The sequence below is a fragment of the Tiliqua scincoides genome, chromosome 1 (genome assembly GCF_035046505.1).
Source record: "Tiliqua scincoides isolate rTilSci1 chromosome 1, rTilSci1.hap2, whole genome shotgun sequence".
NCBI classification, from domain to species: Eukaryota; Metazoa; Chordata; class Lepidosauria; order Squamata; family Scincidae; genus Tiliqua; species Tiliqua scincoides.
The window spans coordinates 131,636,992-131,653,963 of NC_089821.1; the positions used below are offsets into that span (position 1 = coordinate 131,636,992).

Here is a 16,972-nt window from a genome sequence, read left to right on the forward strand (position 1 = left end):
ACTCAAAGGGTGCAGTCCTAGCACTCCTGCCGTTGCCAGAGGATTTGCTTTCAACTCTCCTCTGAGGATTCTGCAGTAGAAGCAGTGTGCCCCCTCCCCAGTACTGTCAGAGCCACATCTGCAGTATAAGGCACAACAAGGTTTCCCTGGGGAACGGGAGGTGCCTGAGCGTTTACCTGAGCATTCTCTCTTTCTGTGTGTGTACAAAAATAAATAAAAACAAACTCCCTTCAGTGAGCTCTTTTTCCACAGCAATATCTGAGCCTGCTTGGATTCTAGAATCCAGGCAAATATTTCCCTTTGGAGCTATCCATGGTCCTACTTGGATTCTTGCTCTTGCATGCCTGAATTTCTGCATCTTAGACTATATTTAATGGGACTAGATCTAATGGCTTGAGTTTTAGGAAGACAGATTGCAGTTGTTTAGCAGGAGAAATTATTAAGAGATTCAGCAAGGGATTACTGAGGGAAGTGATGGGTTCTGTCATACAGAAGGTCTTGACAAGCATGCTTTGGAGATGCCTTGGGAGAGTTTTCCTGTTTCAAGAAGGGGGTTGGACTACTAGACCTGAGTAGTGGCATGTGGACACTTTCTGTTTGGCACACACAAAGTTACTGTATTTTTGAAAATCATTTAAATAACAAAGAAAGCACTGCAACAGTTTACAGTTTTCTTGATTTTTTTTTACTATTCCTTACATAGCATACCCCCAAGTTTTTAATGCTGCAGTGGGCACACTCAGTGCAGCCACAGCTACTCGTCTTGATTTGCTCTGTTTGGAAAATGGGGAGAAAGGCAGGAAAAGCACAATGGACAGGAGAGAAAGCCAATAGGGCAGTGCTAGTGAGCTTCCTTCTGCTAACTGGTGGGGTCACTCACCTGAGAAGGCCAGTATTGGTGGAGCGTTGAAGAGGTGAAGGGTGGCCTGTAGAGTGTGGTGGGGACCAAGCAAGGCAGTGCAGAGATGGTGAATTAGATCGGAAAAACCCAGTTGGCCCAGCTGGGCAGAGATGCCATCTTCAGGAAAAGATATCCAATGCACATTATATGGGCCTAGGAACAAAACCTGCTAGGCCAGACTAAAGGTTCATGCAGGCCTTTCTTGCTGCCTCAGCAGTCAGCCAGGTGTCTTTGGAAAGCCCCAAATAGGCAACAGCACTCTCATGTGTCTTGCTGTATACCTTCTGGCACTCAAAGATATACTGCCTTTGAACTTAGAAGCTCTATTTAGCTATAATGGTAATCGCTAAAGCGATGTTAAGGTGGAGGTGCTCGTTCAAGATTCTCTACATAAAAAGTGGCATGTGGTGTGCTCTCTGTTGGCCATCCTGCCTTGAAAGTCCTCTCCAACTCTTTGAATCTATGTAAAAGCCACGACCTTATTTTTGGGTGTCCCTTTTATGGTTGCCAATTGTTAGGCATCTGATCAAAGGGAATGATTGCTTTTAGTTCTAGTTTAAAACTAAAAGTGAAAGTAGCAAGAGCAGGAGTACAGGATCCTGTTAAGTGGCCAAAAATCAGCTGGTTTGCATTCCATATCAATATTGTAGCTTATGAAGTGATTCTGTAAGCTGCAACTTAAAACACCGTGACTATATGAAATTGAATTCTATGAAGATACTAATGAGGTTCGTTTGTACTGACATAGTAAAAACTAGTTTGTAAATTGGTGGATTACTTTTAGCTCTTTTTACTGTTCCTTTTCCAAGTAAACATAGTGGTAACTGCACTGTTGTCTTTCATGTAAGTTAATGAAGCTGCAAACATAATGTATTAGAACTCTGTCAAACGAAAATGGCTGTTGCTCCTAAAAGTAGCTTCATTACTTTTGTCTCCAGTTTTGCTGGTTGTTTTTCTTATCTTATATTGACCCTGGCTTAATTGGCCTTTGTAAGGTAATCTCATTTTAGATAATACAATACCTTTCATTTTGGTTGCGCTATATTACATTGATCCAAGAACTTTCCTATAATGAAGTAAGAGAATTCAGAATTGCCAGTGTGATCAGACTAATGATTTTCTAGTTCAGCATTCTGTTTGGTGATGAGGCAAATTCATAGTCAGAGCAAAACAATTATAGCCACTGTTTCTCTAACATTTGCTAGGCATGCTGCTTATTTTTAGACTGTTGTTTATGGTCTGGGTTTAACAAGATAAAAGATTTTAGTAGCAAGGTAGGACTTCAGCAATAGATATCTGAACTATAGGATTTTAAGGTTTTCCAGCACAAAAATCTATGGGATTAATTCTAATTTGTGTGAATGGAATAAAACCATTGATCTTCTTGATCAATAATCTTCCACCCCTTCCCACATTAACTCCTTGCACTCCCAAGAAAACTTCTCAGTATTGCAGAACCCTCAGGAAAGGGATGAGTGGCTGCATAGTGAAGGCAAATCCTTAAATTCAGTTCAGGTGGAGAAATGGATGCAAATCCAGGTAAAGAAAATAATGGTGCAAACTCTGCTTCAGTTGTGCAAGTTAGGATTCAACTCAATATCTGCAAAAGCTGGTTTTCAGATGTTCTGGTATGCAGCAGAACTGCTAAACATTCAAGGAAGTACTAAAAATGTACGTACAATAACTGTGGACAATAATAGGTGTATTGCAGAGCACAGCATGGTAGATCCTGGACTGGTGCTTGTAACCAGGACTGTTTTTCCTATCTAGGTGTCCCACAAGTTGATGAGGTATTTGTTGTAAATGACTTGATATATTTTATTGCTTATTGATTAGTTTTATTGGTTAGACTACATGTCCTCCAAAGAGCTCAGAATGGCAAATGGTTAAATTGAATGGTCTCTTCCAGAGTATGAACGTTTTATGTTAAACCATTAAGCTTGCTAAATATACTCTTCAGAGCTGCAGCTGACTGTTTGGCTTAGCAGTTCTCTAGCCTGCTGGAAGTGTTACATGGTTTACAAATGCAGTAATCTTTCCAGCCACTATTACTTAACAACAGTAGCTAAAAAGTACATTAATTGTTCTTTAGTGGGATCTCCATGTTCGAGTTAGTCTTCCTTTGGGTGGCTCCTCCCTCTCAGGATAGGCAGGCCAATAGAAACAGAATTTCTGAGGGGGAGGGGCTGCCTGGACTTCCCCTGGTTTGGCCTAGCCTTTTGGCATAGCAGGAGCTGGCCCGCCACTGGAGAAACTAAGAACTCTAAATTGTGCCTGAGGAGTGCGCCTCCCAGGCGCCCAGCAGACTGACTCTGCAGGCAAGGAAGGCGCTGCATTGCTCCCCTGATCCTGAACACTGCTCCACACAGGGGCTACAATGCCTTCACCTTGCAGGTGCCTTCAGAGCTGCCTGTCCCTGCAGGCGAAGAAGGCGCCTCTTTGAACTTGGCACCAGGCGCGAGCACAGCCGCTCGCCCCCCTGTGGCTGGGACACTGCAGGCCGGTCCGCGAGTGCTCAGGGTGCCTCAGATGCGAGCGTGCCCATGTAGGGACTGCAGTGCCGTCCCCTTGCAAAGCTGCCTGTCCCTGCGGTCAAGGAAGATGCCTCATTGAAATTCGCGCCAGGTGCGACTGCAGCCGCTTGCCCCCAGGTCCGCGAGCGCTCTGGATGCCTTAGGCTTCCGGAGTTGCCTTCCCCAACCGGCAGGAGCGTGGAGCCAAGTCCTCCTGCCCGGCCCGGATGCCTAGCTTCTCCACACAGCATCCACCGCCACCACCTGGGATTAGTGTGCAGGGTGCACAAAGAACCAGGCCTCCTCCCAGCAACTGGAGGCCGGCTTGTGGCTGCTGTGGGAGCTACAGAGCTGCTGAACTCGCCTCCCAGCACAGGAGAAGGCAGGAGGAGAACCAGGACATTCGGCCCCGCTCAGCTGCCTCGTCCTCCACGTGGTCGGTGCCATCTTTGGAGTGCACGTGGGTGCTCAGAGCCTCACAGAGGCAGCATCCCTGCAGAGCCCAACCTGCATCCACAGTTATGAGTGCTCCCCTCCACATCCCAGCCCTGGTGGACACCCCCCTCCTATGGTGAACCCCAGCGAGGGCCCAGGGCCCGTGGGGTCTCAGCGCCCTGGATTGGGGGAAGCTTTCAAGATGGGAGATGGTTCAGGCTAGGGTCCCCGCTGCCATGGAATCCTATTAGAGGCCTTGGGAGGGGCTCCATGCCTCCACCCAGCCCCCATGAGGAGCCTGCAGTCAAGCTTCCAGAGAAGGAGGAGGAGAAGGAGGCGGATCCAGTCCCCCCAAGAGGCAAAGAGGACTTTCCACTCACAGCTACAACTCAGAGCAGATCTCTAGCCCACAGGATCAGGACCTTGATGAAGTGGGGTCCCATGCTTCATTGGTAGAGGAGGGGGAGGTAGCTGGGGAGGAGCAGGAGCCCCAAGGGCCACACCTCTTTTACACAGATCAGTTCCAGAGGCTCATCACTAGGGTGACCCAGGTGCTGGGTCTCCAGGCTGAACAGGATCCAGCTGAGACCTCATGCTCCAAGGCAAAGTGGGGATCCCCTGCAACCTTCCCCAACCAGCAGGAGACACCCCCCCCAGTGGCTCCCTATGCCCCTTACCTTCCAGCAGCTGATTGACAAGGAGTGGGCTAACACAGCCGAGGGCCTGGATTCCAACAGACCTTCCACCTGGTTCTATAACCTGCCCCTGGAGGTCATGAGCCGCCTCAAGCCCCCGTTGGTCGACATGCCATTGACAGCCCTGGGGCCCCCTCTGTCTTGCCTGCAGACAGCAACGGTCTCCCCAAGGATCCTACAGATAAGAAGATTGAGCTGGCAACCAGGAGGGGCTTTGAAGCTTCGGCTAGCGCCCTACGCATCTCAGTGACCTTGTCCCTCCTCCTCGGGAAGGAGCCCCCTAAGGGCATCATGACGCATTCCCTCCGGGGAGCTGCCATCTCCGCTGCCTTCAGGGTTCAACCATCCCTGGAGGCAGTATGCAGGGCGGCTACCTGGAGCATACCCAGCACGTTCATTAGACACTATAAGATTGACACCTTCGCCTCAGGAGACACAGCCTTTGCTAAGCGCATTCTCCAGAGTGTCATCTTACACGCTTCCTGCGACTCCCACCCTTGAGAAGCACAGCTTGGGCACATCCCAAAGGAAGACTAACCCGAACATGAAGATCCCACTGGAGAACGGGGAGATTAATACTTACCGTGAATCCCCTTTCTCAGTGGTCTTCATGTTTGGGTTAGTCTGCCCACAGCTGAAGCACAAAAAAAAGAGGAAGGGCTCCAGTAGGTCAGGGTAGTGTGTCCACAGGCAAGTCCCCAGGGACAACGCTATAGGTCAGGATGGGTTACATCAAGCCCCCTCTACACACCCAGTTGACAGGATGACTGCCCTACAAGCCCAGGATGACTGGAGCCACAATGTCGCAACAGCCAATGCATCCAGAGCCAGGACCAGTTTTCTTCCATTCATCGCCTGAATGTTATGCATCTCCTGGACTGCAGAATTGGGAGGGGTCTTCAAGCTTGGACAGCCTGGGGGAAGTCTAGGCAGCCCCGCCCCCTCAGGAACTCTGTTTCTATTGTCCTGCCTATCCTGATAGGGGGAGCTACCCAAAGGAAGACTAACCTGAACATGGAGACCACTGAGAAGGGGGATTCACGGTAAGTATTAATTTCCCCGTTTTAAATAGGCAAAGTGCAAGAAAACAATAAATCATACTCTCAGTGGCACTGAAAGGATTTAGTAAAGGAACCCTGATGGAAACTAGGAGTCTAAAGGATTCTTTCTTAATGTACTTTTTCTTCTCCAAAAATGGCTTTTGATTTGAACAGAACATTCAGAATTGCACCCATCCTTACATTACAATGGTAGTGTGGAAGTTATGCTCCATTGCTCCTTTCTGCATAACTGGATAACAAAACTTGCCCCAAGCTCCTCCTGTGTCCACCCCCCTCCCATTCTAGCATCTTCCCTCTCAGTAATTGCAGCAACATGGGAAGGAGTCACAGTGTAAGTTCCTTCCATTTGTGGCCCACAGCTTTTAAAATAAATCTGATACTATGGGAAGGTACTGCATTGTAGTGGTTCCCACACTGCCAATCAGACTTAAGAAAAGGGCCTTTTGGGGGCAACCCCCAAATGATTCCAAACTATGATAACATTCAACGAAATTAAATTTTTGTGCAGTCTATTAAGTCTAACTAGAGTGTGATTTCTCTCTCAAATAAAATTGTGATTGGAACTCTTATCTAATATACCTGTGCCCAATCATTATATAGAGCAGCGGTGCCCAAAGTCGTGACTGCTGAGTTCGGAAAATGCAGTCCCTGTCCAGACCACAGCTTTTCATTCCACTCCTGTGTGGTTCGTCCTCCTGGTAGTCCTAGGCACCAGGATGCTCTGGGATGTTTAGTCTGTTGCCCAACATCCCAGAAGTCTGCACGACAGAATGTCCGGGCAGACATGACTGCCCGAAGTATCCTGGTGCCCAGGTCTTTCAGGAGAACAAGCTGTGAGGGAGTGGAACCTGAACCAAAAAGTTGGTTTCACCATACGGGAGCGGAATGGGCAGCAAAAGATCTGCTTCACCGCATGGCAGGATTCTGCCAAACCCTAGGTCCAGCCCTCTGTTCGACCAGCCCTGATATAGAGTTACATCATGATCTGTATTTTTGAAATAGAACCGTTAAATGCTTTTGAACATGATGATCTTGCATTTCATCAGACTTTCTGCTCCTGTTCAATATCTTTTGTGACCATCTACAAGATCCACTGATTTGATTGTAACTCTAATATACATCTGATGCACATTGTTTACTACAAGAACCTTTCATGGATACAGTTTGCATGTTGAATGGACAAATAGAGGAGAGAAGCATGTACCCCCCACTGTGTGTTTGTGCTCAATATCTGAACATAGTCCGCACATACACAGCTCTATATCAGTAGATGACATGATCAGAGTTTCTTTTATGTGACATGTTCAGGAACTCTTCAAAGGCAGGGTCCCTGGTTGTGTGGAAACTACGGTACCTTCTTGTTCTGTTGCATGCAAGGGCGGCTCCATTCAGGTCATGAATAAGTGTTCCTGGAGGACTGCTTCTGCTGCCCTCCCTCTCTTTCCACCAGATCTTCATTCAAAATGCATGCATGAAAAGCGCTTATGCCAGGTTTAAATTTGAATTTAAAATAGTGTTGTACAGATCTGTTAGAAGAACTAATACTCCCGCTCCAACAATAATCCTTTTTTTCTAGTAGACAAGTCTGTGTTTCATTCAGAATAACTTTAAAACTGTGACAATGTACAATTTCCTTATCAGCCAAGGTATTTTAACATTCTCTTGAAACAAATGATTCAATTAAGAATTCTTATTGCAAATTCGTTCATGTGGAAACTAAAAGAAATGAGAGTGAGATTGCTTAATTCTTTTAAAACGGTTCCTTGTATTTACTGTGACTGAAAGTGATATCTAATGTTCAGGAGCTCTGTGATGTGCCTATAGACTATATCTTTTTCAAGCCACAAAAGATTTATAAGTGTGAATTCTTTTTTCAGTGATTTCCTGGTCTCACTTGTATACCCATCAGTCACATGACTACCATTTTATATTAACTGATCAGATGATGCATTTGTTCCTTAAATGTGAACATGGTGTTCCAATTCTGGAAAGATCAAATTGTTGCATTAATGAGTGGACTTCCTGAAAATGAAATCATTTTATTTTGTCTTTACAGTTGCACAGAAGATTGTAGCGACAAGAAAAAAACAGCAGCTTTCTATAGGTCCTTGCAAATCATTACCAAACTCTCCAAGTCACTCTTCTGTTTGTTCAGCCCAGGTTTCTGCAGTACATATCAGTCAGGTATGCAGCAAACTGTTAACCACCCTAATGTCTTTTTGCAGCATAGATTTATATAGGTGACTATGCTGGTGCAAATGACTTTGATTCTCTGTGTCATCATGAGTTACTGGAATACCTAAGTTTAGAATTTGGGAAGTTGACAACTCCGGGCACAAGACTGGTTGCTATAAATAAATATTTTCAGTTGTGCTTAGATGGGTTCTCCTTCTTTAATTAATTTACGTAAATTTATTTTGCTCTCCAATCTGAAGGTTTTAAAAGGTAACAATACCGAATAAAACAAATTAAAATAATTACAGAGCAATTCAAAAATTTAAGAAAATACACTCTCACTTTTATAAAAGCCAACTTAAATGGCTGGAAGAGCTTCAAAATAGTTTTGCAATAACTTCTAAAATACACTTGTATCTCTGAGTGGAGACATTTGGCCATAGTTTTTCTGTGTCTCTTTGCTACTTGAACTGTTGGGTATGTTGGGTTCTAGCAATTTGGGGGTACATGCGTTTTTTTAAAAAAAGTACCCAAAAGAGACTAGAAAACCAGTGCAGATACTGAAGTGCTGGTGCAATGTGCTCTGCATTATTCCCTTTTAGGAAGGGGTTCAGAGTGTTATCCTAAACCTGAAACACCATCATGGCAACTTCATAGAGCATGTTATGTGGACATAGGTGATGGTTGCCTGGTCCTAACTAGAGGAACTTAGGCAGTGCATTTCTTGGCACTGGCATTGTAAAGCTTTCTTTTCAATATCTCAATCCAGTTATTTCAGACAGTGACAAACTCAGAACATTTTGTTTATTTTATGATATAAATATTCATATCCAAGAAATTGATATTTCTTGCCACAGGAAATATCAGATAAAAAAATAAAACATAATCCGAACTCCCTAATATTATAAAGAAATAAACATTGGAACAATTGGATAGGAACCTCAATGAAAGGTCGCAGCTTGAGAACGGGCCACCATAGCACTGTCATTGTCCCAAACTGTAAATTTTAGTTACCAGTGTGTTTTAATTGCATCAGTAATTTGTTATTGGATTTGCTTATCACCACTACTTTAGTTTTGTCTGTGTTTGGCTTCAGTTTTTTTTCTTACTTGCTGAGGCTGGCATTGAAAAGAGAGTTTTGGCATAGGAACTAGCTTGTTCCTCTCAGTAATAAAGAAGTTTGTGCTCAGTCTTTAGAGAGACACAAATGTAGAAAATGTGTACAAAATTTCCTTGTGCTTGATTTTCTTTCGCCACCGAAGAAAGCAAAGCAACCTCAACAGATCATATGTGCTTTGGAAAACAGAGATTAGCATAGTCTGAAGAACTTCTCATAAGTTATAAAGCAGCAGATGTGTGTTTATCCCATTTTTCGTGCATTTAAAATATATTGTATGAAGCTGTACAGTGTCGTATGTGAAAGCAATTCACAGTCTGAACCTGCGTAGGTTTAGTGGAGCTTTTCTTGTATTCTCTTTCTTAAAATATCCCTATGTGTGTAGGTGTGTTTAAAGGTGTGTTTAAACCTGACAAGGGAATTATGCCACATTACATCAATGTCAAACGATGCCAACAATTTTTAAATCATATTATACTAATTAAAACGTTAAACCATTTTTTGCCTGCCCCACAGGTGTACACTTTTGGTTCCAGTTGCGTATATGCAATGTTGGGCAGAAATGGCTTAAAAATTGGCTACTATACTATGAGAAATCTATACAATGAATCTTTTAATGTTGGAAGCATCTTGAAATAAATGACCTGACATCAAACAAAAGAGCAGTTAGCAAGGGATTACATACTGATACAAAATCAGAGTATCAGCAAAGAAAGATGGTTGCTTCATTTTCAGAAATTCTGGCAGCTCATGCACTCAAAACATTTGGAAAAGTGCACTGCCAACATGGCAGCCTTACCTGACTCTCTCTGTGCTTTCTGAGCCATGGAAAAAGCAGGTAGAATTGTTGTTTAGCAGTGCCCCTTCAGGAAACAGCACAGTTCCAAGACAGAAACCCTGTCCATTTCTATCTGATTAGCCAGCCTGCTTCTTCATCCTAGTGGACAAATATGGCTGGATGGTTGGAAAGTGACTAGGCATGACTTGATGCTGCTGTTGCCAGTTATTTATACTAAAGTGTACTGTCCAACCCTAGCTGCCGTGAGCTGTGTGATTAGTTGGCAACAGCATTTGGCCACCTCAACATGTACCTGAGGTGGTTGTTGCTTCAGTGGTTACCTGGAAGCAATTGCAGCTCTCCACAAGCAAGTAGCATGTGTACAAACCTTATGCAAGATTTTAATTCTTTGGATTTTTTTTAGAGAAAATGTTTTGCCAGAAGGGCAAAGGTTTTTTTCAGATATGGAGGCAAAATGAGCAGACTAATGGGAGAAGAGATAGAAGCTGAAATTTATTACAGGTTGCTGCACAAGCAACAAGTTTCCCAGGAGCAGATAACACAAACAAACATTCTTAGGTCCCTGTAACAGAAGTGGCCTTCCTCTGCTAGACATCTTCCTCTCATTCACATTCCTGGTGGGCCATCTGCAGCTGACCCCGCGCAACTTTATTCTCATTCTGTCTGCTTCCTTCTGATGATGCAGATTCTCTTAAATGGTGTCTAAGTCTCCATTTTATAGCAATCAGTAGCTGATCCTGGCAAGATGATTTCATCCAGGTTTCTGATATTAGCATACTGCCCAGAATGCCTCTTGGTAAGACTAACAGTGCAAGTTCACAAAGATTAACCCCATAATGAAGGGACAGTATCAGAGAAAGATTGTGCAGAACACTGTCTTCTTGGCATAACATGGATCTTCCACAATCTGCCAATATACAAAGACAAAGCAGGTTGTCTGGGGCCGGACTTATCTGATCCAGGGAGTGGCCTGCTCAGCAGGCACAGGGCCAGTTACAGGCTGGGAGGTCCTGGAAAGGACTAAGCAGTGCAGAGCTTGAGCTATCTACCGGTTATGCAGAGCGCGCCTTCCCATGGGGCAGATATCTGCAGGAGCCTTCCTGTTTCCTGGAAGAGGAGGCTCAGAATGCCAGGTGCAAGGGAGGGCACCAGGATGCAGGTCACTTGTTAGCTTGTGTGCTCCCTGAGGCATCTGGTGGGCCACTGTGAGATACAGTAAGCCGGACTAGATGGACCTTTGGCCTGATCCAGTGAAGCTCTTCTTATGTTTTTATGAGCTTTAGGACCCATAAGTCAACCAGGCAGGGAGAGTGGAACCAGGAAGGGGAGGAGGGACCAGCCAATGCCAGGAGAATATAAGGAGTGAACCAGGAATGAGACGGGGCTGACGGGAAGAGAGACTCCAGAGCCCTGGGAGGCTGGAGATAAGGCCCTGAAAAAGATGCAAACCCTCTTACTGCCTCGGCTCTGATGCCCAGGGGAGGGAGACAAGTTAAATGGGCATGACCCTGGAAGCCCTATGTAGGCCTGACCTTATGTAGGCAAGGACCCCAGTGTTGTGCAGGAATCCGATCCCCCTTCTCAGGCTCCTTACTTAGGTATATACTGTTTTATAGATTTATGGCCTCTCTTTATCAGGGTCCAATCTTAACCAACTTTCCAGCACCGATGCAACTGCAGTGCAGCCCCAAAGTAAGGGAACAAACATTCCCTTTCCTTGCCTCTGTTACTGCCTCCCCACTCTGCAGGGTGCAGCACACACTCCATTGACATGGCTACATCAATACTGGAAAGATGGATAGGCTTGGGCTCCAAGGCTGTCTGTTATAAGACCTTCTGAGATATATGCCAGTCATCCCTGAGAAGTAAACATATTGCACAACACGGACCATCATAAATGCTGGCCAGCAATAACTTGAGTAATTGATGTAATTGTTTGCTGATCTGGGCAGGTGCCTGGGAAATGTTAGGGTGACTTCATTAGGATATACCATAATGTCTGAAGCAGACCATAGTGGACAATACACAGAGCTGTTTGGTGCTTTGTGTATCATTTGCAATCTGTTATCTTCTATGGAAAATGGGTATGGCTCATGAAAAAAATTCCTGTCAAAAAAAAAAAAATCTGTGTAGTGCCTTCATCTCTGTCAGTTCTTATTTTATCCTTGAGGACCATCCAAACCACTTTATTTCTAATTTTTGCTGCTTTGGCATTCTGAAGAAAAATGGTATCTAAAACTTGAAATCCGGCCTTAACATGATTACTTTTTCCTGGTTCTCCAGTGGTGTGCTGATTAGTTCAGGAATGTAAACTTCTCTTCAAACACAACACCTAAGGGGACTTCTGTCCTCTTCCCCCAAGGAAAGCTCCAGGCCCCACAATGGAGCTACTCACATCTGTGCCAGCTATTTTGCTAGCACAGACAAGAAAAGCCGTGTGTCTGGCTTTGCAGCTGGACTCCGTGCATAGGAACCGTCAGAGGAGGCCTCCACCAGTTCCTTCCCCCTCATGGGCTGGTCCCTCCCCATCCTCCCCCTGCCCTGGAATACTTCCCCCACCTGAGAAGTCACACTTCCATCCAGTATTGCAGCTGACTGCCAGCAGCTCGTCATCGTCCTTCCAGCACTGAGGCCCAGCACCCTTTCCTCTCCGGTTGCCGTAAATGTGCTTTATGACACGTTTGCAACACCCAGTGCTGGCAGTACAAGGTTATTGCTGATGCTAGAGCCCTTAGTATTGGGCTCTAACATACTGACCAGAATTGCCTGTTCCCAAAGATTTTCCTGAAGTGTTGCCCCCAGTCATCAGTTCCTTTAGCTGGCAGAGGACTAAAAGGCTGGCAAAAGTGCTTGAATAGGCAGTCCCAAGAACCACAAGGCCAACTTTCTGCAGGACACCATTAGGCACTGTGAAGATATTTTCTCCAAGGTTGCTAACAAAACCTTTGGCTGCCCTCCCCGCCACTCCCAAAAGGAGGATGTATCCCAAAAGGGCTGTATCTGCATACAAGTAGGGTCTTAGTATCCACAAGGGATCCATTCTTGGACTCCTCCCTGATACCAAAACTGCGGATAATCAAATCTGCAATTTTCCTGCCCTTTCTCCCATGAAAGGGGATGGAGTTGTGCTCCCGTCCCCTCTGGAGGACTTTCTGAAGCCCGCAGAGGCAGCGCATGTCCACCCACTGCCTCTGCGAACTTCAGAATGGCCTGGAACTTTAGAATGACCCAGAGAGGTGAAAAAACACCCCTGCAAGTGACTTTTTCGCTTATAAGGCATTCTGAGGCTCAGGGAAGCCCCCAGAGGGCTTTCCCAGGCCTCAGAATGCCTTAAAAGGCATAAAAACATCACAGCATCATGTGGATGAGATGGACTTACTGTATTTTAATAACACTGCTATGCCAGAAGAGAGAAACTCTTCTAATGAAAGGGATTGAATGAAAAAAAATCTGTAACCACTTTATAGTACAAAATCTCAATAGAACTTTAGAACTAGATCTATTGAAGATTAAGCCTATGAATTGTAGCTGGGTTTCTTTCTGCTAAAATGGATTTTAATCATTCCAGACCAGCAACGGAGGTGGGAGTTTAAGTGATTATTCCTCCTCTGTGCCGTCTACTCCAAGCACCAGCCAGAAGGAACTACGGATTGATGTTCCGCCCACTGCCAGTACTCCAACACCTGTTCGTAAACAGTCCAAACGTCGGTCCAACCTTTTTACGGTGAGAGAACTAGGAGATGAACAATTCTATGTTTATTGATCATTATCCTTTAATATACTTGCATACTGCTATCTATACTGGCCTGTGTCAATGTTTTATTTATTTTATTTTTAAAAAGGAAAGTAAACTAACAGCAGCAACCCAGAATGTCAAGTTGTATCTTGGAGCTTATTTTTAAACGAAGAATAAGGTCATGGAGGACTTAGGAGTGGGGATATGAGCAAAACGGCAGGTAGAGTTTGGATTTGGGAAGATTTTGGAATAATGAGGTATATTATAAAATGCTGCCCCCTTTGTAGTATTCTCATCATGCATGAGAACACATGCGGGCAATATTTCATTCACTGAGGAAACGATCAAAATATGTGCCTCCACTGCCACCCCCTCATTCTGATTCCACTTGGCGTCCTTTTTCCCAACAGGGTTTCCCCCCACTTGCATTAGTTGTGATTTGATGGCTTTTTATCCAGTCTTGGCATATATTTTGTATGCATTTCTGAAGCAGTCTCAGAGGTTGATTTGCATTACTTTTTTGTAATTTTCTGACCTGTGTAGTACTAATGGGGGGGGGAATGCTAGCCCCTTCAGCTGTGAGTTCCTTTAATTTGCTTCTTCTATATGTACCTATGCTGCTGATCATTCATTTTATGTGTGATTGAACAGTTGACCTGCATCTTTTGTACTCATTACTTGTGTGAATTCAACCACATTACATGTACTCAGCAAAACCAAAAAAATCAAAGAAAAAAAACAATTCAAATCGTGCAGATGATTTTGTCCACCATTCCACTGACTAAATGCAAGTCTCAGAGTGAGCCTGAGATTGGCAAATGAAGCTGCTATTCCCTCAGTCAGTTTCAGATCTGCATGCCTCTTGTAGTTTTAAAGAGACAGTAAGTAGTTTTTGGATCTAAGGGAATTTTCAAGGTAATTTTGAGTAAACATGATTTTAGCTTTATGCACTAGAACAGTGGTTCTCACGCATTTAGCTCCGTGACCCACTTTTTAGAATGAGAATCTGTCAGGACCCACCAGAAGTCATGTCATGACCAGGAGTAAGTCCCATTTACTATCATTGTTAAAAGAATATACATAGTAACTTGTTAAAAGTACAGGTTTGTATCATTTCCCCAAATGCGGTCACATACCATGGTAGCATCAAGTCGAATAGATTGAAAATAAAATATTGAAATGAATGGGGACACACCTGAAATTGGCTCATGACCCACCTGGTTGGTCCCAACCCACACAACATTGCACTAGAACATAATCCTCATGGAAGTTGTGAGGTAACTTTACTATAGATTTTTATTTTGAATGTTTCTGATCTAGATTTCCAGTTATATTAGATTTGCAGTCACTGTTTTTAAATCCTTGTTTAATATCAGAAGTGAATTTTCCTAGTCCACTAAATAGAGATTTTGACTTTTCGTTGGTCCAAGGGGAATTCTGGGTGGAAGGTAATATGAACTTGTTGAGCGTATTTGCTTTGTTTCTGGGATGGGACCGACCTCCTTCGTGATTCTCTAGTGAAAAATCAGTGCTGTGCCTGAAGGATGTTCTTATTGGGAGTGTCTGGTGTTCCCTTTTAGCTAGGATGAGTACTCAATCCAACAAGGAGGCTGCCTTTACAGTTCGACATTTCTGGACCATACTGACTTGAGAAATGACCATATTGAACTGCCTTTCTGCATTGATCTAGAATATTTGTATGAGTTTGGAAAGTATTTTAGACAGTTTTCAGAAACAGCTTGTGCAGGCAATGTGTGGCAAGTCAATTAAATCGGAAATGAATTAAGGAGACAATCTGATGTGCTGGCCTTGACCTTTAGAGTATAGCTTGGGATCTGGTTATCTTAATCTTTGTCCATATGATCTTAACTGAGCCCTTTAATTGTCTTCTCAATTCCTGTTTCTTGATGCACTTTGGAAGCAAATTTGGTTGGTGGATACCAGAGACAGGGCTTTCTTAATGGTGATGCCTCATCTTTGAAACACCCTCCCCAAGGATTTCCATCACACCCCTTTGCTCTTTGCTTTTCAGTTGCCAGTAAAAACTCTTTTCTTTTTGGCATTTAATTGTTGATTTTAACTGGTGTTGCAGTTGACTACTGTTCTATATTGCTATTATCTTTTTGTTAGCTCCTCTGGGAGGACTTCTAGAGGGAGAGTGGAAATACTCATTTTAAATAATGAGCTCCAGTATCATTACTACTCAGTGTCCTTGGTGATAGGAGGTATCTCAGTTGCACTCTGAGTTTGTAGCAGGTGCACTTATATATTTAAATAAACCAGTTACTTTGCATAGTCTTGTATTATTGAACAATACAGAGCCTGATCAAACATTACTGACACCGATATTTGAACTTTTATGGTTTATGCCAGGGGTGTCCAAACTTTTTGGCAGGAGGGCCACATCATCTCTCTAACACTGTGTCATGGAAAAAAGAATTAATTTACATTTCAAATTTGAATAAATTTACATAAATGAATATATTAGAGATGGAACTTGATTGAATAAATGAATGAAGGTCTTGCAATAACTCAGGGCCTATTAAAGGCCTTGCACAAAGCAAGGCCAACCTTGCCTTTGGTGCCGCTGCTGCATCACAGATGTGAAACAGCAAACAGCGGAAGGAGCCCTCATCCCACACCTCATGTGAGAGGTCATACAATTGACAGTGCAGGCTGTAGCAAATGTCTGGAGGGCCATATCTCTTTGGAGACTGGGGGCTCCCTGAGGGCCAGATTTGGCCCCAAGGCCAGGGTTGGGCCACCCTGTTTTATGCTATACAGTGGTGTGTGGAAAGGGATCTAATGAGTAGATCAAAACATCATGAATTTATGCTACAGTATAGGTTTCCTGCAAAATCAAAACTTCTGCAGTTTATTATTAATTATATATATATATTGCTTCTCAAAAATAAAAATGTTCATAAAGCCGTTTACAGAGCAAATCAAACAACTAGCCACTCCCTGTCCCAAAAGCATTCGCAATCTAAAGATACAGAAGAAACTCCAGCAAACAGCCAGTAGAAAAGACACTGTGCTAGTGCGAAGAGGGTCAGATACTCTTTCCCCTGCTAAATATAAGGACCACCAGTTGAAAAAAGTGCCTACACAACCATGTTTGTGTTCTTGTTAATTTATTCCTGCAAATGTTAATTTTTTGTAGCAAATGTATAACTTTCTCCGCTAGATGTCAGTATTTGTCAAGGAATACAAACAGGCTTCCTACTTTGGCCATGGTCCCTACAAAAGATTCTTTGAATCCATTTGCTGTGAAATCACTGATTCTGTGTCTGCTTGTACTTTGCTTAAAATCCTGTGGAGGCATTGTAAATAAATTTTGAAAGTCGATTTAAAGAATTAAAACTTGAAGAATTAAAAACAAATATTGCTTGTGACAAGCATATGCACATATCGTAAAACTGCCTCAAAGGGATTCATTTTAGATTTTTTAAAACAATAATGCTACATAAGTAGCTTGGTTCCTAGTATTAAAAATCTGTATGTTTGGCTGAGAAAAAAACACTTTAAGAATTGTAGCTT

The 16,972-nt window shown here is 43.6% G+C and overlaps 1 protein-coding gene across 5 annotated transcripts in view; it reads left to right on the forward strand.

Annotated features, from left to right (window-relative positions):
* Positions 1 to 16,972, forward strand: part of AGAP1 (ArfGAP with GTPase domain, ankyrin repeat and PH domain 1) — a 389,814-nt gene that overhangs the window by 110,714 nt on the left and 262,128 nt on the right. For all 5 annotated transcript variants that reach the window (XM_066637277.1, XM_066637250.1, XM_066637243.1 and 2 more), the window contains 2 exons: positions 7,662 to 7,789; positions 13,265 to 13,420. In XM_066637277.1, the coding sequence (XP_066493374.1) occupies positions 7,662 to 7,789; positions 13,265 to 13,420 (284 nt within the window). The remainder of the gene's footprint in view (positions 1 to 7,661; positions 7,790 to 13,264; positions 13,421 to 16,972) is intronic.